The sequence below is a fragment of the Mus caroli genome, unplaced genomic scaffold (assembly GCF_978045245.1).
Source record: "Mus caroli unplaced genomic scaffold, Mus_caroli_1 scaffold_2, whole genome shotgun sequence".
NCBI lineage: Eukaryota > Metazoa > Chordata > Mammalia > Rodentia > Muridae > Mus > Mus caroli.
Genome location: NW_028227257.1, coordinates 94,463,097 through 94,487,244, shown reverse-complemented (window position 1 = coordinate 94,487,244; position 24,148 = coordinate 94,463,097). Strand labels below are relative to the sequence as shown.

The 24,148-nt window shown below is 35.4% G+C and overlaps 2 protein-coding genes and 1 pseudogene across 2 annotated transcripts; 2 read left to right on the top strand and 1 right to left on the bottom strand.

Moving 5' to 3' along the window:
* The first annotated feature begins 3,232 nt into the window (after positions 1–3,232).
* On the top strand, positions 3,233–4,186 carry LOC110290453 (olfactory receptor 5AP2-like). Its single transcript, XM_021156991.1, has one exon. The coding sequence runs from the start codon at positions 3,233–3,235 to the stop codon at positions 4,184–4,186; it is 954 nt and encodes a 317-aa protein (XP_021012650.1).
* Positions 4,187–8,384: 4,198 nt separating this feature from the next.
* Positions 8,385–9,344, top strand: LOC110290007 (olfactory receptor 5M10-like). Its single transcript, XM_021156465.2, has one exon. The coding sequence runs from the start codon at positions 8,397–8,399 to the stop codon at positions 9,342–9,344; it is 948 nt and encodes a 315-aa protein (XP_021012124.1). The 5' UTR covers positions 8,385–8,396.
* Positions 9,345–22,500: 13,156 nt separating this feature from the next.
* Positions 22,501–22,681, bottom strand: LOC115030557 (U2 spliceosomal RNA; annotated as a pseudogene).
* Between the last annotated feature and the right edge of the window lie 1,467 nt (positions 22,682–24,148).

The following is a 24,148-nucleotide window of genomic DNA, read 5'->3' as shown; positions in this document are numbered from 1 at the left end:
CATCCATCCAGCTTAAGTTGATTATTCACAGAAACCTGATGATTTGTAAGTTATATTTCTTCTCTAGGAAAGGGAGATAACACTGTTAAATCGCATGAGACTTAAATCAAACAACCCAATGAACACTTACCAAGCCTGTAAGGAGCAGGAAGTCATTAAAATTTTTCTACTACTTGTTACATTTTGTATGTTTACCACATCTGAGGTATTTTATTATTTCATTTGCTTTTCTTATACTTGTATACTTAGGGGCCATGTTGGAATGAGGAAACAGAAAGATGCATTTTTTTCCTGCTTCTGAAGTTATTATTGAGGTTCATAGGTGACTATCACTCTAACAAAAAGGCTATCCATCTGTATCAGGGATCTATGGGTATAGGCAATATGGTTTTGAATAATGAAAAATTTTGCTGCACCATGAGCAAATTTTATGCCTTAGGATACAACACTGGCTAGTGAATACCCAATATTTAATTGACTTCAGTTCCTGAAGATGATAACAAACATAGACTTTGGACAGCATCTGCTAATTCTTTACCACTGATTTGTGTGGAGACTAATGTAGGACTGTAGTTGCAGGCGTTATACTCATCAATGAAAATAGAAAGGTGTATTAGGTCTTAAAATCTTGACAATAGTAATAATAATAATAAAAACTATGTAGAATAAATCAGAGTATGTTCTAATCTTAGAATTATCCATCTCCTGTGAGTGATACTGAATCAAGTGCTTTGTTTCATGTTTTAAAATATGTATTCATACTTACTTTAGTACAGTTTTATTTTTTATTCTTAACAATATACTATTTGAATATAATTCAAACAATCTACTGATGTTTATTGCATTCTAAATTTTAATTTTAATAAATAGACCAAGCAGATGCTTCATTTAAATTTATTTATTCATTTATCTTTCATTTTAAGGCGTTTTTATTAGATATTTTCTTCATTTACATTTCAAATGCTATCCCCAAAGTCCTCCACACTCTCCCTCCCCCCGCCGCCCTGCTCCCCAACCCATCCACTCCCAGTTCCTGGCCCTCTCATTCCCCTGTATTGGGGCATATGGTATTTGCAATACCAAGGCCTATCCTTCCATTGATGGCCAACTAGGCCATCCTCGACTACATATGCAACTAGAGACACAGCTCTTGGGGGTATTGGTTAGTTCATATTGTTAATCCTCCTATAAGTATGCAGACCCCTTTAGCTCCTTGGGTTATTTCTCTAGTACTTTCATTAGGGGCCCTGTGGTCTATCCAATAGATTGCTGTGAGCATCCACTTCTGTATATGCCAGGCATTGGCATAGCCTCATAAGAGAAAGCTATGTCAGGGTCCTGTCAGCAAAATCTTTCTTGCTTATGCAATAATGTCTGAGTTTCGGTGGTTGTATATGGGATAGATCCCGGGTGGGGGAGTCTCTGGATGGTCTTTCCTTCCAATTCAGCACCGAACTTTGTCTCTGTAACTCCTTCCATGGGTATTTTGTTCCCTATTTTAAGGAGAAATGAAGTATCCACACATTGGTCTTCCTTCTTCTTGAGATTCATGTGTTTTGCAAATTGTATCTTGGGCAGTCTACATTTCTGTGCTACCTCACTCAGGATGATATCCTCCAGATGCATCCATTTGTCTAAGAATTTCATGAATTCATTGTTTTAAATTGCTGAGTTGTACTCCATTGTGTAAGTGTACCACGTTTTCTGTAACCATTCTTTTTTTTGAGGGACATCCAGAAAATCAAATAACCCTATTAAAAAAATGGGGTATAGAGTTAAAGAAAGAATTCTCAACTGAGGATTACCGAATGGCTGAGACACACCTGAAAAATGTTCAACACCCTTATTCATCAGGGAAATGCAAATCAAAACAAACCTGAGATTCCACCTCACACCAGTCAGAATGGCTAAGATCAAAAATTTAGATGACAGCAGATGCTGGTGAGGATGTGGAGAAAGAGGACACTCTTCCATTGTTGGTGGGATTGCAAGATGGTATAACCACTCTGAAATCAGTCTGCCAGTTCCTCAGAAAATTGCACATAATTCTACGGGAAGATCCAGCAATTCCTCTTCTGGGCATATACCCAGAATATGTTCAATTTGTAATAAGGACACATGCTCTGCTATGTTCATAGCCGCCTTATTTGTAATAGTCAGAAGCTGGAAAGAAAACATTTAAATGTAATAAATAGAATGAAATGATGAGTTTTAACGTTACTTTTAGTACTTTATAGTTCTCCATTGCTATTTTCATGAGTAGACTATTTTTTCATTTAAATTTCAAATTATTAAGTTGTTATATTAACCCAATGTTCTGCTAGAAATATCTTCATAGTATCTCTGGTGTTTTGTGTTTTGCTAATCAATTATTATTATTATTATTATATTTGTTTTTGACTGAAAATTAAATTTTAAAATGGTATATTCTAATGTACATCTAAGTGAGAATTTAATACATACATTTTGTATAATATACAAATAGGGTGAACCTGTTTAGGGTTAATACCTATCTTCTTAAAGTTTATTATTTGGTAAGCAGAAAAAATGGAGCTGTTTTATTTTAAGACATGGACATTTTTAGTACATAATAACATCTTCAACTTAACCTATGGTAGGGTCTGTTATAGTTCTGTGATTCTCAATTATAAACTTGTAGTTCTATAAGAGTTTTTCCAGTTCTTTTGGATCAAGATTTATTTTTATATTATTATATTTTTATTATTTATATTGAATATATTGTAATATTTAACATATTTATATTTATTATTGGTTGTATGAGGCTATCTTCATTTTTTCCCTTAGCTTTCTAAATCCCATGTCTGTATGAGCATAGCCTCAATTTCCTTTATTTATTGGTCGTAATTGTAAAGTACCTCAGGTCTTCCTTATCATTTATGACTCAATTTGTTAACTTTTAATAATTAATTTACTTTATATATACTGACACAGAGAAGTAGGAGAGTTAAGTAACATTTGCCATGTTTCTTTAGTTGTATGTATAGTACAAAAATATTTATAATTTTGTTAATCATTTATAGTAAAGGTAGTTATATCAGAACAAATGTTTTTGACTCTGATCTTAATATCTCACTATTTTATAAAATTTGTGTTTATCAAAAATCTATGTGTGTATTTCTGTTTTATTCCTTACATTTGTTAGTATTATATCTGTACTCTACATTAATAGAAATTAATACAATGTTCTAACAGTTCTTGTGTTGCAGCACTGATGGTCAGACCCGTGAAAGGAATCCAAGATAAGAATGCCACAGAAGTGACAGGATTTATCCTTTTGGGCCTCTCAGACAATCCAGACTTGCAAGGTGTCCTCTTTGCATTATTCCTGATCATCTACACGATGACACTGGTGGGTAATTTGGGCATGATGGCCCTGATTAAGATTGACCGCAGTCTGCACACACCTATGTACTTCTTTCTCAGCAGCCTTTCTTTTGTTGATGCCTCTTCCTCTTCTACAGTCACCCCTAAAATGCTGCTGAACCTCGTGGCTGAGGATAAGAGCATTTCTTTCAATGGATGTGCTACTCAATTCTTCTTCTTTGGCTCCTTCTTGGGAACTGAATGCTTCCTGCTAGCCATGATGGCCTATGACCGCTATGCAGCCATCTGGAATCCCTTGCTATACCCAGTTCTCATGTCTGGGAGAATTTGTTTCATATTGGTGTCTACTTCATTCCTAGCAGGCTTTGGCAATGCAGCCATCCACACAGGGATGACTTTCAGACTGTCCTTTTGTGGCTCTAATAAAATCAATCATTTCTATTGTGACACCCCACCCCTGCTCAAACTCTCTTGCTCTGACATCCATATCAATGGCATTGTGATCATGGTCTTTTCCAGTTTTACAGTTCTCATCTGTGTTCTGATTGTTCTGATTTCTTACCTGTGCATCCTCATTGCCATACTGATGATGCCTTCTGCAGAGGGAAGACACAAAGCCTTCTCGACCTGTGCCTCCCACCTCATGGCTGTCACCATCTTCTTTGGCTCAATTCTCTTTATGTACTTGCGACCTACTACTAGCTACTCTATGGAGCAGGACAAAATTGTCTCTGTGTTTTATACAGTAGTGATTCCCATGCTTAATCCTCTCATCTACAGTTTAAAAAATAGAGATGTGAAAGAGGCAGTAAAAAAAATCTTACAGAAACACATTCTATAAAACTATGTTTTCCATCCTTCTGTTATGCTGGATATAATAGATTTATAAATATGCTACATGATGTCTTAAGTTTTTTTCTATGAGCTCAAGATAATGTATTACAATTACACATCTTGATCTCCTCCATGTCATAAAGGTGTCTATTGAAGCCACAAATACATATTTTAGGTAAATGATGTTCAGTGTTTTAGAGAATGAGCTATCTTTTCAAGGCAAATATTTTTGTATAGTCAATGTCTATCTGAAAAATAGTTGTGAATTTTGAGTTGCCCAGTTATATGGTATGTGAAAAATAAATCTTTCAACCATGATAGACACATCTGACTAGTTTATCAGACATTCATTACCAATATCAACTTCATTTTCTCATATTACTATGAAGAATACAATATGTAATACAGACTCTTTTACCAGATGTTATTATAGAATGTGAACTGCAGAAATAATGTGGAAATATGTGAATCTTTTAAAATTATTTGAAACATGTCAAAAACAGAATTCAATGTTTTATCTCTATTCCTTCCCGAATGTCATGGTGTTCTTATAAAAATTGGTGAAATGACATGGGAATTATGTTGTTTATTGGGGTAGAAGAAAATCAATGTTGGAACAATGTGACAACTAACATATGTGTTAATATACCACCATTGAAGTAGATATTTTGTAGATTTATAAATTAGTAAATGTTTCTTCCATGCTTCTTTCAAATTTATCAACCACTTCAGACCATGAAGAAAAACATTACTATGCTCTATGATCTACATGATAGTGTCATATCTCTGAAAATAAATTTAGAGAGTATTGTTGAAAATTTACCTCACCCAGGCAATATTTCATAGTCTTGTAATATCCCTTAATGTCTATTTTTTTTCAGTTAGGAAGATTTCTTTCATTACTTTAATAAAAAAGACATAATAATAAATGCATTTTCAGATCATTACAGACATATTCTTACCAAAGAAGATGAATTACACCTGACATGATTGTATACCTTCATTCTTTAACTTTGAAATAATCCACATTAAAATCACAATTATAATTTTTTCCTATAATTTAAAAATCAACCAGAGTTTCAGTGTCTTAGTTTTGTGATATTTCTTGTTATTGACTATGAATTCATTTCTGTAGCACTCTTGTTATGTGCAATAAATCACATTTTAGTGAATATACCTAGTACCTCTGACTCTGGTAATCTTTCATCGATTTCTTCTCCAATGATCCCTGAGCACTGATGAGAAGGAGTGTGATATAGACATTCCATTTGGAATAGCATTTCAGTCTCTTATTCTCACATGTTCACCAGTTGAGAGTCTCTGTTTAATCTCTATCTATTGAAAATGAAGCTCTCTAATAAGGATTGAGTGATGCACTAATCTATGAGTATAAAGAGAATAACTCAGGGAAAAGATTATTAATATATTCAGTTAGCAGAGTAGTAGTTTCAGGTTATGCCTTATGCTTACATGTTCATCAGCTATGTGTGATTGATAAAGTTAACAAGAGCAATCGTGTGAACCAAGCTTTTAGTCAAATTGGAAAATGTTTGGTTTCTACAATAACATTCATGCCATTTATTTATAAGATATAGTTTTTGGTGTTTTACATGCTTAAAAATTATTTTTGTCATTTAATTTAAGATCTTTGTGATAAACAATATTATATTTGTTTCAGAGAAGGAATATAATTTGAAACTGATTAGTATTCTTTTTCTCATCACCATAATGCTAAATATCCAAAGGGTAATTTGATTTATTTGACTGTGAGAAAGGAAAAAAAATTACATCAAATTTGTATAGATATTATTATTAAAAAAACAAAAAAATATGGAGCTCAATGAATTTCAAGAAATGGGTAACAAGTAAAAGATTGTATTGGCACCGTATTCTTTTCAGTAATCTTTTCTCAAAACTGTCATTTAGCAAACGTTATCCTTTAGTCCCATGGGATGACTTCTCCCAAATGAATACAAAGAAAAATGAGAGACTCTAGGTGGACTTTCTTACTAGTTTACTAAATATACAAAACATCATCTAACTATATTTTGTCTTTTTATTGAAATTAATAGACAAAAATAGCTTACAAACATCAGAGAGAATGGGGGGAGAGAGTGGGGGGTTGTTTACATATTACATATTTTAGGGAGAGATTTTGACCTCACAGGTGAATACAACTCCTCACAGCATCCAATTAAGATTATACCTTTGAGAATCAAAGAATATTTAAATTGATCTTTAAAGGTATCTTTAGACAGTTAGGGAATTATATCAGGAAAATTCAAGATAAATTTTCCTTCTTTGTAGGATGTGCAGTAGGTCAGTATTTGCAGGTAGGTTAAATTCTGTATTTGATATCTAAAATATATTTTTGTGTTTACATATAAATTGTTATATATTATTGTGGAAAATATATTTTCCATTGCTCTTGACCATTTTATTCATAGTGGATATATATGTAAACTCTGATGTATCTGCTGTATGTGTGAGAAGAAAGTAAACAATATATTTAAAGTTAGTATTGGGGCAATTTTATCACAAAGTCACTGATGCATAGAAGTCTTACATGGTAAATCAAACTGGCATTGACACCATATTTAAGAATCTTCGTGAGATAAATGAATATAAGAATATTTTGCGCACACACACACACACACAAACACATTCCACACTGTAATGATGAACCTTATTCTAGACACTTGAATATCTTTTTGACTGTTCAATTATTCCCTCTAAGGAAGATTTTCATTTTCCATCTGAAACCTTTGATTTTTATATCACAATTCATTTTCTTTTTTTTCAATTCTTTTTTATTAGATATTTTCTTTATTTACGTTTCAAATGCTATCCCGAAAGTTCCCTATACCCTTTCCCCACCCTGCTCTCCTACCCACCCACTCCCACTTCTTGGCCCTGGCGTTTCCCTGTACTGGGGCATATCTGACAATATATTATATAGTTTTCTTTATGAAATTGTGTCTATTCTTTTGCTGTGCATCACACACCTTGTAAGAAAATGAAATGTAATTATAAATGTAATTATAACTGCTGTAATCTTATATTGTTGAATAATGGCAAAAATGGAATTTTCATTGAACAGAAGTAAACATATTGATAAACATCCAACATTGAGAGAACAACTTACTTGTGATAATTGCTTATTATTTTTAGTGTTGGTGATGGTTTGGACTTTGGAAACATGATTTTGTTATATTGATTAATTATCCCCTGGCTGCCAAGAAACTGCCACTCTTCCTTCTGTACAACCCAAATGCTGAGAATATGAGTAACTGGAACCATGGTATATTGAGAATATTCATTGATTTTAAAAAGGCTAATATAATTTATTAAAGAAAAGCTTCAGAATTTCAGAGACTTTTTGTTCTCTTATTACCAATTAAATCTTCCTACTTTATAGGATATGCAGTAGGTCAGTTTTTGCAGGTAGGTTAAATTCTGTATTTGATATCTTAAAAAATTTGTGTGTTTGTATATAAATTGTCATCTATCATTGTGGAAAATATATTGTCAGTTGCTCTTGACCATTTATTCATATGTGGATAAAAACATTGTATGTGGATATTAATTACTAAGAAGACAGGTATAAATGTGTAAATATGTATATGAAAGTATTTGTCTATAATGAATAAGCATATTTGTGATATGGAAGAAGAAACACAATGAGAATTGTTTATGTTTGTTTTCGTGTCTGCTTATATAATTAAAAAGGATATGAATGAAAAGAAAAACAGACTCCCAGAGCTCATGTCATGCATATGTAGCAGAGGATGACCTAATTGGCCATCAGTGGGAGGAGAGGTCCTTGGTCTTAAGAAGATTCTAGGCCCCAGTATAGGGGAATGCCAGGGCCAGGAAGTGGAAGAGGGTGGGTTTAGGGAACAGGGGCAGGGAAGAGGGCATAGGGGATTTTCGGGAGGAAACTAGGAAAGGGGATAGCATTTGAAATGTAAATGAAGAAAATATCTAATAAAAAAAAAAAACAAGCAAAAAAAAAAAAAACAAGCAAAAAAAACCAGACAGATCACAAACAAATACATATTGGACATTCTAGGTAGACATTTGGAAGCAATTGATGAAAAAGGAATTGAGCTTCAGACCAACAAATACACATTAAGAAATCAGTGACAAAAACACAGTTTAGATAAGAGGTCACTGCTTACATGTCTTGTCACTTTCAGCTTGCAAGGTGAAAAAGAATGCCATCCTTAAACAACACTGCAGTGATGGATTTCATTCTTGTGGGACTCACAGACAGCCCAGTGCTGGGAAGAATCCTCTTTGTGGTGTTTCTGGTCATTTATCTTATAACACTGACAGGAAACCTGTGTATGATTGTGCTGATCAGGACCAATTCCCACCTGCAAACACCTATGTACTTCTTCCTTGGACACCTCTCCTTTGTAGACATTTGCTACTCTTCCAATGTTACTCCAAACATGCTGCATGGTTTCATCTCAGACCAGAAGACCATTTCCTATGCTGGATGCTTCACACAGTGTCTCCTCTTCATTGCTCTGGTGATCACTGAGTTTTATATCCTTGCTTCAATGGCACTAGACCGCTATGTGGCTATTTGCAGCCCTTTGCATTACAGTACCAGGATGTCCAAGAATGTTTGTGTTTCTCTAGTCACATTCTCATATGTGTTTGGTTTCCTGAATGGGCTGTCTCAGACTCTGCTCACTTTCCAACTGTCTTTCTGTGGCTCCCATGAAATCAATCACTTTTACTGTGCAGATCCCCCTCTGATCATGCTAGCTTGCTCTGACACTCACGTTAAAAAGATGGCCATGTTTGTTGTTGCTGGATTCACTCTCATAAGTTCTCTCTCTATCATTCTTTTCTCCTACCTGTACATTTTTGCAGCCATCATGAGGATCCGTTCTGCAGAAGGCAGGCAAAAAGCCTTTTCTACATGTGGTTCTCACCTGACAACAGTCACCATATTTTATGGAACCCTTTTCTGCATGTATTTAAAGCCTCCATCAGAGAGGTCAATAGAGGAGTCCAAAGTAATTGCAGTTTTTTACACTTTTCTGAGTCCATTCCTGAACCCTTTGATCTATAGCCTAAGGAATAAGGATGTCATCAATGCTATGAAACAGGTGATCAAGGGAAATTTCTGTCAGAAAATTTTAGTTTAAGAAAATATTTATGTGTTATTAGTAGGTATCTCTGATGACATGGTATCTTTGTAGGATAATGGTAGTTCTTCAAAATAACTACTTGTGTAACAGCTTATACCCATAATAGCCAATTTACTCTTGTAGTTCACACTGTCTAGCTATACTTCTTATTAAAATTACATGTTGAGATTAGAAAAAATTCAGATAATTCTTGATTATACTTAATTTACTTTCGGGATTTTATAAAAATAGATTTTTCTAATTTACATGAAATGTAGTTTCTAGCTACCATATCTTAATGGGATCAAGCCATATCCCATGAGGGATGACATGCTTGAAGGTTCAGAATGTTTCAAAAATTGCTTTGATGACTGATTTATCAGTTAAAGGGCATAACACAAAAGAAAAAAACATTATCCAAAATATCTTTTAATTCTTAATTTGTATTACATTTTGACTTACACATTGTTGATGGATCATCAGTGAGTCATTGTGTCTGTTTATGGCATAGAGAGTCTTTAGCACAGACATTAGTTTACTTGCACAAAGTCCCTCAATCATAAAATAGCTCATTTATTTTCTGATTCTCCCTGTTATCCTCACTTTGGTACTTATAAGTTCTCAACACATCAGAATGGTAGATGGGATGGTGAGGATGTTGGTCTCCTAAGATAACACTGTACATCTACTGCTGTGAGTGAAATTTTAAGGATGGTTATGATGTCCGTGATGGTTTTCCTTTTAAAGAAATAAGTTAGGTGTACTTTTCTGAGGCTTCATATTATCATTATATTTTTGTATATTATAAATAGAATTATTTGTCTGTTTCATATTAAATAAAAGTTTGGTTATGGTAGACTATTTAAATTATATTTTATTAATGTACATAGTTATATACTCCTTTAAAAAGCTCGGTGATTAGGATGAATTAAAGAAGAAATTTATGTGCTATATATTTAACACTATGAATGATGTAGATGGTACTCTTTTATATTAGCTATAAATAAATTCATATTCATATTATTCATATATTTTGATAAATTTTATAAGGCAATATTGAAATCTCATGCTACATCAATATTCATTTTCATGAGTAGAATGTCTGTATGTATATGAAAATTTAATTCATCATTTTAATAATTGCCATTTGACCTGTATAAAAACAGATTAAATTTGGCATAGAAAATTTAAAATGCAGAAAGTTCCAAGGAATCAGAATTAATGCATAGTTTTATTAATATATATGTTTTGTTTCCTTTCACTCTTGTACAAGCCATTTAACCACCATAGCCATGTACAAAATATTCTATGGTTCTCTCTTTTTGTGTAAATCTTCTTTTTTTCCATTTAGGCTACACTCTTGAATTCAGAATTTATGAATTAAATATTTTTGTATATTAAAAAATATTTCATTTTGTTGTATTGTTTGCCTGAATGGAGAGTAGGGAATTACATGTGTGCCATGACTGGTAGGCAGGGTCTGAAGACAGTTCATAGAAGTTAGTTATTTCCTGTCACCTTTTGGGTCCCCATGATTGGTGTCAGAAGCTATTTTAATCCCTGAACATTTTTATTGGCTCTACTGTGAATCATTTTAATGTTTTTGATCATCACAGTTTGATATATACTATGACTACCTACAATATATATAGAAGGTTGTCAGTGCTGAGGAAGGTGCAGTGGTATGGAATGGCCACTTTCTATCTCAAATCAGACTTGTTATCTTGTATTTACAGACTTTCCTAACGGTGGGAGAAATACTATATATACATATCAGGATGGTATACTAAAATATATTATATCAACATTCAATTGTATTATACAAACATTTACAAAGCTAATGTTTCAAGCATTTTGTAATTTTTGACTTAACTGAGTATAGAGTGTAAATGCCTATTTTTATTAAAAATTATTTATAAATTGAAATTGATGATTAATACATAAAATTTATATCTAATAGTAATAATGCAACAAAAATTGCTATCACTCAGTTTTATAAAAAAGAAAGTGCTGAATTAGTCATACATATAGCGATGATTTCTCTGAAAAAGACAACCTAAGCCAATGTCATAAAGAAATTTATCATAATATCACAGTTTTCTCAAATTCAGAGTCTGGATTTAACACACACACACACACACACACACACACATTATTGTAGTATTGGGGAATTACGTTGGGGTTGCAGAGAAATAGGAAGTATGGGCAGTAGAAATCAGAGAATCAAATAGATGGTAAATATTAATCACAGTGATATACATGCTTCAAATTTCATAATAAAATTTACTATTCTACGTGTTACTTAAAAATGAAGACAAAACAATTAATTTTGATGAAATGAAATTAGTAAAATCTAGTGAATGATGGTTAAAATTATCTAAAACATTTCATTCCTGATGGGGTTTTGAATTAAAGCTATTTTCTTGTACGATATCAAGTAAAGTACAGTGAGAAAAGAATCTGAAATGAGAAATGTGCATGTGTGTTAAGAACATGATAGCCTTCTACAGAAACAGTCTGTGCTGCATATGCATGGTTGTGAACCCCTTTCTGTGATGATGCAATATTATGAAAATATCTCTACAAGAATTGTGCTGAGACTCACAGTCAGAATTGCCATCCTACTAGGTACTTAAGTCTGTTCATTTAATCTGTCTTTAAGTGAATGACAAACAAGAATAAGAACAACAACAGCAACAACAGCAACCCAACTTTACTTGCTTCAGCTTTCCCATGTAATTAATTTATACAACCAAAGCAAGTACGTAGCTGTAATATTAAATTGTGTACACATCCATCATGCACCTGACCAAGAACAGTGCTTGTGTATCATTTGCTGAAAGCAGCAAATATAAAGGTTAAGAGCAATCTTCTAAAATCTATCATATAGGTTGAAAGCAACAATTATGGATGTGAATCGATATTGATACACAATGGTGTTTCTAGTGCTGTTTGTTGTCTGGGTCCAGTGGGGATCAGCTGAAGCCAATGACTTACTCCCCTGTAAAATTCCATGTAAAGTTCTGTAAACTATCCATTTCTTCCCCATGTGATGCTTTCTGGGATGTTCAGTAAAAGCAGAGTGAAATCTTTTGTTGGAAATAGACACACAGAATCACAAATACACAGGGACAGATACACAAGTCAGCCTCCAGGCAGGAACCTATTCAAGCTCATACTACAGACAGGAGGGAAGATATAGGGATCATGAAGTTGTGAACTCAAAGCTGGACTCAGCCTTTGTTAAATTTCATAATAATAACTGTTATTTTATAGTCTATTAAAATTAATGTAAAAAGCAAATAATTTTGCTAAAACAAAATTAACAGAATAAATTCAAGATTTGAGACTGCTATCCTGCTGTGTACTCATCAGCTTGTTAACCTATCTTTAGTAGAACAACATAACCAACCTTACATGTCCTGGGTTTCCTATGCAATCATTTTACAACATCATTTATTGCTAATGTGTTTAATCTCTCTTAATCTCTCCCTCCCTCCCTCCCTCCCTCTCTCTCTCTCTCTCTCTCTCTCTCTCTCTCTCTCTCTCTCTCTCTCTCTCTCTCTCTTTCTTTCTCTCTCCCTTCCCCTCCCCCTTCCCCTCTCTCCCTTTCCCTCTCTCTATCTCTCTATCTCTCTGTGTCTGTCTCTGTTTCTCTATGTTTCTGTCTCTGTGTGTGAGTGTGTGAGTGTGGTGTGTGTGTGTGTGTGTGTGTGTGTGTGTGTGTGTGTGTGTGTGTGTGTGTATTAGAGATAATTGGTGTCTTCCTCTCAAGGTCTCCATTCTATTAATTGAGAGTGTCTCTCATTGAATTGCTTCCCAGTTTGGTTGTATCTAGCTAGCACCTGTGCCCTAGGGATCCTTGATCTTGCCTGTTTGGTGGTGGGCTGCTCAGACTGTCTTGTTATGTGCACACAAGATCTGAACCTTGATCTTCATGCTTTCAAAAGCTTTATCCACTGAACCATCCCCTCAGCTCCATGAATCAGTTTCTATCCAGAAAATATGTTACATAACTACAATACTCTGTTTATGAACATAACTCACAGATTCAGCATATTGATTATCTTGCAGGTAAAATGAAGTAATTCAAAATTTAATCATGAAGAAGTAATAGACTGAGTAATACTAAACAAATGTCCGGCTTAGCAAGAATATGTAAATCAAGGTGGTATGCTCTTATATTAAGAAGTGAGCTCCTCCTATCAAAGTACTAACCAGGCCTGACTCTGCTTAGCTTCTGAGTAAGAAGAGATAGGGCATGTTCAGGATGGTATGGAGGGGGAAGGGGATAACATTTGAAATGTAAATAAGTAAAATACCCAATTAAAAAACAGAAGTGAGCTCCTCAGAAATGAAATATTGCCACGGTTTCCCAGCAACTGTTCAATAGGCTTGGAGGAAACTGGACATATTTCTGTCTTTTAACTTTATGCTATGAGTTACACTGTTCAAATAAACTTCTAAAGAGAGAACTACAACTCCCACCCCCAAATCTAACTTTCTTGCCATTTGATCTTGGATCTCCCTTTGTACAGAATTATGATTGAATGAATTTTGATATTTATAAAAGACCAAGTCTCAGGTATTTTGTTGTATAGCATGAAAGAACTATGATTCCTACTATAAATGTTCAACTAAAAAATCAGTTGAATTATTACAAAGCCTTTCAGAGCTAAGTTATCTAGTTCTCTAACTACAGTGACACAGGTATAACTACATTGCTTAGGTAACAGGAGATGTTACATATCAGTGAATTATGTACTTAAAATAATACATTAAAATTGTTAAAATTATTGTCTTCTGGAACATTTTATACATTTAAATGACTTTAGAAAAGATGTCATTGAGGAGTAAATGAGTTACTTTTGTGTGTTTGTAGTTAAATATGTCTATTAATGTGGAGATTTGAAATATCATTATTAGCAATTTATTGTGTTACTATTGAATCAGTTATATCTTCCTTGAAAATAATCCTAAAATTTTAATTTTATATATAATGATTTTTATATTTTAAAATGTATCCATAATATCAAATATCAAATAATAGTAAGTTTTCAAAACAGATTTGTTTATTATTGTTATTCTCTTATGTATTACACCTGGACCACAGTTTCCCTTCCTTCCTTTCCTCCAAGTTCCTTCCTTTCCATCCACTTCTCCTCCATTTCCCTTCATAAAGTGCATGCCTCCCAGAAATATCAACCAAACAATGACATATCAAATTGTAATAAGACTAGGCACCCTCCTCCCTCATATTAAGACTGGACAAGGAAACCCAGCAGGAGAACAAGGATCACAGAGGCAAGCAAAAGCATCAGAAACAGTCTCCATTCCTCTGTTAGCAGCACCACAAAACACCAAACTATATAAGTACAAAATATATGCAGAGGGCCTAGGTTAGACCCATGAAGACTCCCTGATTGTCACTTCACTCTTAGTGAGCTCCTATCAGTCTGCATTTTTCCCCACCTGTGGGTTTGCTTGTCGTGTCCTTAACCTTCAGGCTTCTATAATCCTTCTTCCCTTTCTCCCACAGGATACCCCAAGTTTGGTCTAACATATGGTTGTGGGTCTCTGAATCCCTTCACATCGGTTGTTGGATGGAGTATTTTTTGATAGTAATGATGCTGAACTCCTGCCTACAAGCAAGTATAGCAGAATATAATCTTGTTCTTCAGGCATATAGGAATAGGCTCCTTCTCCTGGTATGGGTCTCAAACTGGACCAGCCATTGATTAGCAACTCCCAAACTTTCTGTTCCATCTTTACACCAGTACATCATGCTGGCAGGACAAATTGTATGTCGAAGTTTTTGTCGCTGCATTGGTGTCCCAACCCCTCCACTGGAAATTGTGCCTAGTTATAGGTGATAGTTCAGTCTCCATATCTCCTGCTACAAGGAACTGTAGCTAGGCTTGTCATAATAGATTCCTAGGAGTTTCCATTGTACTAGGTTTATACCTGGCCTTGTGTTTCCTCATAATTCTAGTTGTCTCCTAGTATTCTCTGACTCTATCCTCTCCTCACCTCATGCCTAATCTTCACATCTCCAGCCACTCTCACAACACCCACACTATCTATTCTACTTCTCCTTTCCAGGGTGGCATCCACACTTGAACCCTCCTTGTTACTTAGTCTATCTGGGGTTATGGTTTGTAACATGGTTATCCTTTACTTTACAGTAAATAACTACTTACATGGAATACATGCTTGATTATTTCCTGATGTTTACTTCTCTTGGGTATGCATGTTCCTTTTTTTCAAGAGTGTTCATGCCAGGCAGTGGTGGCACATGCCTTTAATCCCAGCACTTGGGAAACAGAGGCAGGTGGATTACTGAGTTCCAGGCCAGCCTGGCCTACAGAGTGAGTTACCAGAGCTACACAGATAAAACCCTGTCTCGAAAAAACAAAACAAACAAACAAACAAACAAAGAACAAAACCCCAAAACAAACAAACAAACAAACAAACAAACAAAACAAAACAAAACAAAACAAAACAAAACAAAAAAAGGATCCCCTGATATATTATTTTTTCCATCTATGGTGGTTGAAAGTTTTTTAGGCTATAGTAGTCTGGGCTGACATCTGTAGTCTCTTAGGGTTTGCAAGATATCTGTTCAGGTCCTCCTGGCTTTTAGAGTCTCTGCTGACAAATCAGGTGTGATTTTGATAGGTCTGCTTTTATGTGTTCCTTGGCCTTTTCCTTTGCAACTTTTAATACTCTTTCCTTTTCTGTATTTGATTTTTTAAATTATCATATGGTGAGGATACAAACTTTTTGGTCCTAGCTATTTGTTGTTTAGTAAGCTTCTTGGACTTTTATAGCCATTTCCTTCTTTAGAATAAGAAAAATTTCTATGATTTTGTTGAAAATATTTTCTGGTCCTTTGAGCTGGGAATCTTCTTCTTCTTCCATTCTTATTATTCTTAGGTTTGGCCTTTTCATAGTGTCCCTGATTTCCAGAAGGTTTTGTGTTAGGAACTTTTTAGATTTAACATTTTCTTTCACATTTCTATCTATTTCTTCCACTGTGTCTTCAGTTCCTGAGATTTTTTTTCTCTTCCATCTTTTGTAATCTGTTAGTGATCCTTGCACAGATGCTTTGTTTGCTCAGCTATTTCTGTAATTCCCTCAGTTTGTGTTTTCTTTATTACTTCTATATTCATTTTCAGGTCTTTAACTCTTTTGTTTGTTTCCTTCAACTCTTACTTGCTTTTTCATGGCTTTCTTTTAGGATTTTATTAATTTTCTCCAATTGTTTGTTTGAGTCTTCTTGAATTTCCATAAGGAATCTATTTGTTTCCGCCTTAAGGACCTCAACCATCTTCATAAAGTTGGATTTAAGGCATTTTACTTGTGCTTCTGTTGTGTTAGACTAGGAGGATAGCTGTGTTCTGGTGATGACAATATGCCATGGCTGTTGTTTCTTGGAACCTCATGCTGGCCTCTAGACATATTAGTTGAGGTGTTAAAGGTAAGGTACCACATTCTGGGTTTGTCTTTCTTAAATGGTATTTTGTTCATGGGTTTCTGTTTCCTCTCTGGTCTTCTAGTTTGTGAGGGCTGAACTTCAACCTGTCTGTATGGTCTATGATAGGGCAGGGAGTCTCTGCACTTGTTGGAAGCTGAGGCACTGTTCTTGTGGCATTCTGTTCTTGTGGCAGTCTTCTTTCAGGTTCGTTGAGGGATTACTTTCTTGCTTTTTCTAGGGTGTGATTTCTGTCCTTGTATTGTTTTTTTTTTTTTTTTTTTCTGTTATTATCCGTTGAAGGGCTGGGTTTGTGGAAAGATAATGTGTGAATTTGGTTTTGTTGTGGAATACTTTGGTTTCTCCATCTATGGTAATTGAGAGTTTGGCTGGGTATAGTAACCTGGGATGACATTTGTGTTCTCTCTTAGTGTCTGTATAACATCTGTCTAGGCTCTTCTGGCTTTCATAGTCTCTGGTGAAAAGTCTGGTGTAATTCTGATAGGACTGGCTTTATATGTTACTTGACCTTTCTTCCTTACTGCTTTTACTATTCTATCTTTATTTAGTGCATTTGTTGTTCTGATTATTATGTGTCGGGAGGAGTTTCTTTTCTGGTCCAGTCTATTTGGAATTCTGTAGGCTTCTTGTATGATCATGGGCATCTCTTTCTTTAGGATTGGGAAGTTTTCTTCTATTATTTTGTTGAAGATATTTGCTGGCCCTTTAAGTTGAAAATCTTCATTCTCATCAACTCCTATTATCCGTAGGTTTGGTCTTCTCATTGTGTCATGTATTTCCTGGATGTTTTGAGTTAGGATCCTTTTGCATTTTGTATTTTCTTTGATTGTTGTGCTGATGTTCTCTATGGAATCTTCTGCACCTGAGATTCTCTCTTCCATCTCTTGTATTCTGTTGCTGATGCTTGCATCTATGGTTCCAGATTTCTTTCCTAGGGTTTCTATCTCCAGCATTGCCTCACTTTGGGTTTTCTTTATTGTGTCTACTTCCCTTTTTAGGTCTAGTATGGTTTTGTTCATTTCCATCACCTGTTTGGATGTGTTTTCCTGTTTTTCTTTAAGGACTTCTACCAGTTTGGTTGTGTTTTCCTGTTTTTCTTTAAGGACCTGTAACTCTTTAGCAGTGCTCTCCTGTATTTCTTTAAGTGAGTTATGAAAGTCATTCTTGATGTCCTCTACCATCATCATGAGATATGCTTTTAAATCTGGGTCTAGATTTTCGGCTGTGTTGTGGTGCCCAGGACTAGGTGGGGTGGGAGTGCTGCATTCTGATGATGGTGAGTGGTCTTGATTTCTGTTAATATGATTCTTACATTTGCCTTTTGCCATCTGGTAATCTCTGAAGCTAGCTGTTATAGTTGTCTCTGATTAGAGCTTGTTCCACAGGAGACTCTGTTAGCCTCTATCAGCAGACCTGGGTGGCTGGCCCTCTCCTTAGTTTCAGTGGTCAGAGTATTCTCTGCAGGCAAGCTCTATTCTTGCAGGGAAGGTGCCCAGATATCTGGTGTTCGAACCTGCCTCCTGGCAGAAGTTGTGTTCCAATCACCAGAAGTCTTAGGATCCCGTGGGGAGTCCTGTGAAGGTCCTTGCAGGTGTCTGGGGACTCCACTGGCAAGGCACCCGAGTGCTCAAGTGGACCGGAAGGGACTTGTGCCCCAGCAGAGGCCGGATTGCCTGCTTCCCTAGTTAATGCAGTCTCAGGTCCCGCTCAATTGGATTGGAGCAGAAGCTGTGTTCCACTCACCAAATGTCTTAGGATCCCGTGGGGAATCCTGTGCGGGTCCTTGGGGGTGTCTGGAGACTCCTCTGGCAAGGCCAAGAATGTGATTTTTAAATTAGAGGATAGACATGACAGGAGTTGGGGAAAATTCAGGGTCAGATGGCTTGACAGAAGTAAAATAAAGACACAGTCAGAAACTGGACCACAGACTCATTCATAAGAACACTGGAAACTTCCTGAATGTAGGAGAAACATTTCTGGCTCCTCATTGTAGACGGATCATCCAATACATAGCACACCTCCATGTCACTAGAATCTGCTTCTGGAAATCTGAGGTTGCCGCAGTCTGACGAGGAAAAACCCTTCTTCCTCCAAATTATTCTGTGTCACCATTACAAACAACACTTGAGTCTAAACAACTGGGTAGAGAAATTATCTCTCTCGTATTTATACGTGCTGTAGTATGAGACACTCGGTTTCTCTCCTAACATGATGAGTATTCAGGACTGGTCATACTAGACATATGGAGAACATAACCTCTAGACAGATTTTAAGGAGTTAAATAAGTTCCCTGTATGCATATCTGGTGAACTATTTTTCCAAGCAGAAGTCAGCAACATAAATTCTCCAAAGCACGAATATTCCGTGGGAGTTTTGAAGAACATTCATGAAGTTATTTGTAGGAATACCTGCTTACTACTTTGCACAGCAGTTCTTTCTTTGTTATTAGTTTATGATGATACAGTTTGGGCTTCTGTTTTGGTAATATAGTTCAGTTGGTAACATGAGTTCATTGGCTTTTATATCAGTCTGCAGTTCAACTAGCCCAACAATGGGCAGCTGTGAATAGGAAGTCCAAGAATCTAGTAGTTGCTCAGTACCATGAGGCAAGTTGTTTCACCAGTCTTCTGTGTAAGCTAGAATCCTGAAGAAGTAGGTTCCAACAGATGTTGGCAAGTGCAAGTAGGTGAAGAAAAGTCCATTTTGCCTTTCAAAAAGAAATAAATTTACATTGCAACTTCAGAAAATTAAAAATTTTGTAGTTTAGGAGTTTTCTCCACAGGAATACCTAAGCTGTACTATTTTTTCTTTTATTGAGCTACTGTTATTTCATTTATCTTTTCTGTCTATTATTAAGAAAAATAAATTTATATCTGAGTCATTGAGCTACTGTATGCTATAAAAAAGATTATCTCAACTTGAAGGAAGTTGCTTAATCATTACAGAAACTGGTAAGACCCAGCTATGCCACTACTGGTCATATTTCCAAAAGATCCTCCAACATGTTATAAGGATCCATGCTCCACTATGTTCATAGAAGCCTTATTTATAATAGCCAGAAGCTGGAAAGAATCCAGATGTCCTTCAACAGAGCAATGGATAGAGAAAATATTGTACATTTACACAATTACAATTTAATTGTTGAGTAATTAACAACAATTAAAAACAATGACTTAATGAAATCCTTAGGCAAATGGATGAACTAGAAAATATCATCCTCAGTGAGGTAAGCCACTCACAAAAGAACACACATGGTATACACTTACTGATAAGTGGATATTAACCCAAAAGCTCTGAATGCCCCAGATAAAATTCACAGACCACATGAAGCTCAAGAAGAAGGCATACTGAAGTATGGGTCCTTCCGTCCTTCTTAGAAGAGGTAACAAAATGCTCACAGGAGGAAATACGGAGACAAAGTGTGGAGCAGAGACTGAAGGAAAGGCCATCCAGAAATGGTTCCACCTGGCATCCAAATCATATATAGGCACCAAACACAGACACTACAGTGGATGCCAAAAAGTGCATGCTGAAAGGAGCCTAATATAGCTGTTTCCTGGAGGCTCTGCCAGAATCTGACATATACAGAGGTGGATGCTCACAGCCAACCATTGAGTTGATCACAGGGTCCCACATGGAGGAGTTAGAGAAAGGCCTGAAGGAACTTAAGGGGTTTGCAACCCCATAGGAAGAACAACAATATCAACCAACCAGAGCTCCCAGTGTCTAAACCACCAACCAAAGAGTACACATGGAGGGATCTATGTCTCCAGCCATATTGGTAGCAGAGGATGGCCTTGCTGGACATCAATGGGAGAAGAGGCCCTTGGTTCCGGGAAGGCTCAAAGTACCAGTGTAGGGGAATGTGAGAGCAGGGAGGCAGGAGTTGGTGGGTGGGGGTGGGGTACACCCTCATAGAAGCAGGATGAGGGGTATGGGATAGGGGATTTCTGTGGAAGGGGAATTAAAAAAGGGGATAAAATTTGAAACGTAAAAGTAAGTAATAACAGTTCAGGAATTGTTTGAAGCTGGAAGTTGAATGTGAGTCAGAATTCCTCTGTGATCATACCATATCAATTTATTTGTATTCTCATCATTTACAATTTTAGACCAAATCTTGAAGACATCTCATTAGGAACAGTAGCCTCTAATCTCCCCATTTCCAGTAGGGTGTTAGAATCTAACTAAGCAATCGAATTTTGTACTAATTTTGTAATGGAAGTCGAGAAAGATTTTCATACTCAGGTTGGGAAAAGATTCACCTGACAGAAGGTGAATTTTTTAATTTTACAATGAGAAAAATACCCATTTTTAGATAGAAATATGGAGATAATTGCTGATTTCATAAAATTACTTGGATACCTATGGATATTGAGGATGTCTCTCCGGTAATTGTCACACTATATTTTGACACATTTACTGACTTGGACTTTTATGCACAATGAAAGGCAACTGCATAGGAAAACATTTAGCTTCTTCATCACCCACTTACCACTGCTTTGTCAAATAGTTTCAAGCCTCTTATAAAAGAATCTTTCATTTACTTACTCTAATTGTTGTCTGGAGACTATCTGTCTCCTTCAGGTAACCAAGGCCTAGTTCTGGAAGCTTCTAGCCCCCACACAATTTAATTTAGGCCTAGAATGTTTTTAGCCTCCAAGGCTTACTGCTGAGTAAATTCACCATTTCTAGTTCTTTCTGAGCCCTGGATGACTGGCTCAGCTCCATGGTACTGGCTCAAAACCCCTCTCCAAGATCACTGATTCAATCTGGCTTCTCTCAGTTTCTCACTGAATTACTCTGCTTGGCTTCAAACTAATTTTGCTAATATGTTCTAATCTTCTGGATCCTTCTAATTCTCTGGCTTTTTCTGTCTTCACCTGTGTCTAGCTAGCTTGTTCTCTGTCTGCAATCTGTCTTTGTAAAATGCTCCCAATAAAACTACTTCCTTCCTTTGTTCTTCTCTTTGAACTGCTCTCTTAGGTAGCATCTCTTTCCTCTCCCTGTCTCATGAGAGTTAGAAAGATACTATTCGGACAACTCTTTCTCTGATTTATCACTTTATCTGCCACTCAATGACACACTGCTTTCAAATGGTGGCTTCCTTCTTCACGCTAAATTTACCTTCATTGATTGGGAGTAAACGTATATCAAGGGTATTGTCTGTAATCCATCCAGAGAAATTAAAGTTATGTACTAAGGGTGAGCTATAACACAACTAGAAACATTTGGGTTTTCTTCAGTAAATAACACAATCTTGAAGTTCACAGAATGAGCAGATATCCTGTAATACCTTCTTGAATCTATTATTACATTTCCTTTTCAATTATCAAGCTGTAAGTCATTCAGTTTGTGAATTATCATGTTTTTCAGGTGTTTCTTAGTGTCTCGACAACAATAACTCCACAGGTCCAATGAATTCTAGTGTAAATCCCGAAGCTCTGCTCTACAAAATGACCCAGACTTGAGTTCTCTTACTCTAGTTTAATGGATTTGCAGCATCTTCTCTCAATGTTTTTCTTCAGTTCTCTCATACAACACAACCTCTTCCCCATGATCTTACTTTGTGTTGCTAAGAAGAAATAGAAATTGTACACATAGTATACTCAGTAAAAACAAACAAATTGGATCTTCATGCTATTTGCCTATCATATCAAAATTACCTAATTTAATTCTTTTTCAGAATTATTTTAGGCAGTACTGCAATATCAGGTTACATGTGGTCTGGGTGGTACAATCTCCCTTTTCATATCATAATGCCCCAAATCCATTTAATATTTTTCCACATTGAGGAGGTAACAGATATTCACGTAGCAAGAAGAGATAGTACACTTGATCTTAGCCAAAAGGCTAAAATTATGCCAGCCTACTTATCTAACTATGGTGAGAATTTTATGCACATGATGTCAAGCTTTATTCATAGAAATTAGTTTGAGATTTCAGCCTCAAAGGAAAATCAATTTCTCAAGACATCAAATTAAGGTTCTGCCTCTGAGAATCAAAGACAATTTTAATTGGATCTGTATCATTATTGTTGGAACATCATGGGACTATTTTGAACCAATACATTATAAATTCTTCCATTTTGTTTATGTAACATATGATATATGCATATCCACAGGTACTTATTTTCTGTGTTTGGTAAGTAAAGATGTACCTTAAATGTTTGTAATTTTATCACTGTAAAAGTATATTTCTTAAATTTTCCTTGACCGTTTGTTCATATGTTGATATTTCTGTGTCTCCAAAGAATCCATGTCATATGCATGCTCTTCACCTATATAGTTGGAGGACAAACACATTGTTGTCTGAGTGTGCAATGCCTGAAGAGTAAGCTATGTGGTTTTACATATTCACCACCACTGTGAACACAATGACAGAAAGGCCATTGTTCAAATACCTATGCAGACTTCATCTCATATTTTCATGATGGATTTAGTAATATAAAAATAAAAACCAAAAATCTACACTTGTTTTAAGGTAATTGCATTGCTTACTCACTGTTTAAATGCTACCTTCATAAGAATGAGTTTTCTAACATCTAAAAAGGGCTCATTGCATTTGTATAATTTTGTCTGTGATTAATATCTACAGTGTAATATGCATTTCTGGAATGGGCAGAGTTTGTTTACTGTAGTAAGCTCCTAGAATAGGACATAACAAAGAATATCACTTGTGTGTGTGTATGAATGAATATGTGAACTGTCAATAAGACAGGACAATATTTGAATATGAATCTTTACATTTTAAAAGAAAATTTTACAAATTAAGTTTGCTTTATAACTCTAAAGTTAAATGAGGCATATATCATTTCAAGTTAAAATAAAAAGTTAATATTTATTTTTATTTCATATCTGAAATGAGATATCACTGCTAAAGGAAATGGAAAACCAGACATGCATTACTAGTCAGTGTTTATGATAGAAATTACCAGCTGGGAATCTTATTGCATGTTTTGGGGTAACTTCTTTTTTTATAGAATGATTGGAAATTATAACAAAAGTAGAGCCTTTCAAAACAGATATACATGTAAAAATACAAGTTGATACATATATGAAAGGAAGAAAGTATGTAGGAGGTAAATCAGTATGTACATGTGTGTGTATGTGTGTGAAAGCATGCATGTGTACATTATGTATACAGAGAAAGTGAAAGACCTAACACAAAACGTAAGGTGAAAAATTAACACAGAAAAGTGAGCTGCATGCTGAGAAGAATTACTTTTCCACAGATGAATGAAAAGATGTGAAAAAGTGAGAATTAATGGGCAGAAGAGAAGGCATTGCTCACATTTATCATTATTTCCATCTTACAGGGTGTAAAAAAA

Coding starts and splice junctions, on each gene's coding strand:
- LOC110290453 (XM_021156991.1), top strand. CDS start 3,233: ATGGTCAGACCCGTGAAAGGAATCCAAGATAAGAATGCCACAGAAGTG.
- LOC110290007 (XM_021156465.2), top strand. CDS start 8,397: ATGCCATCCTTAAACAACACTGCAGTGATGGATTTCATTCTTGTGGGA.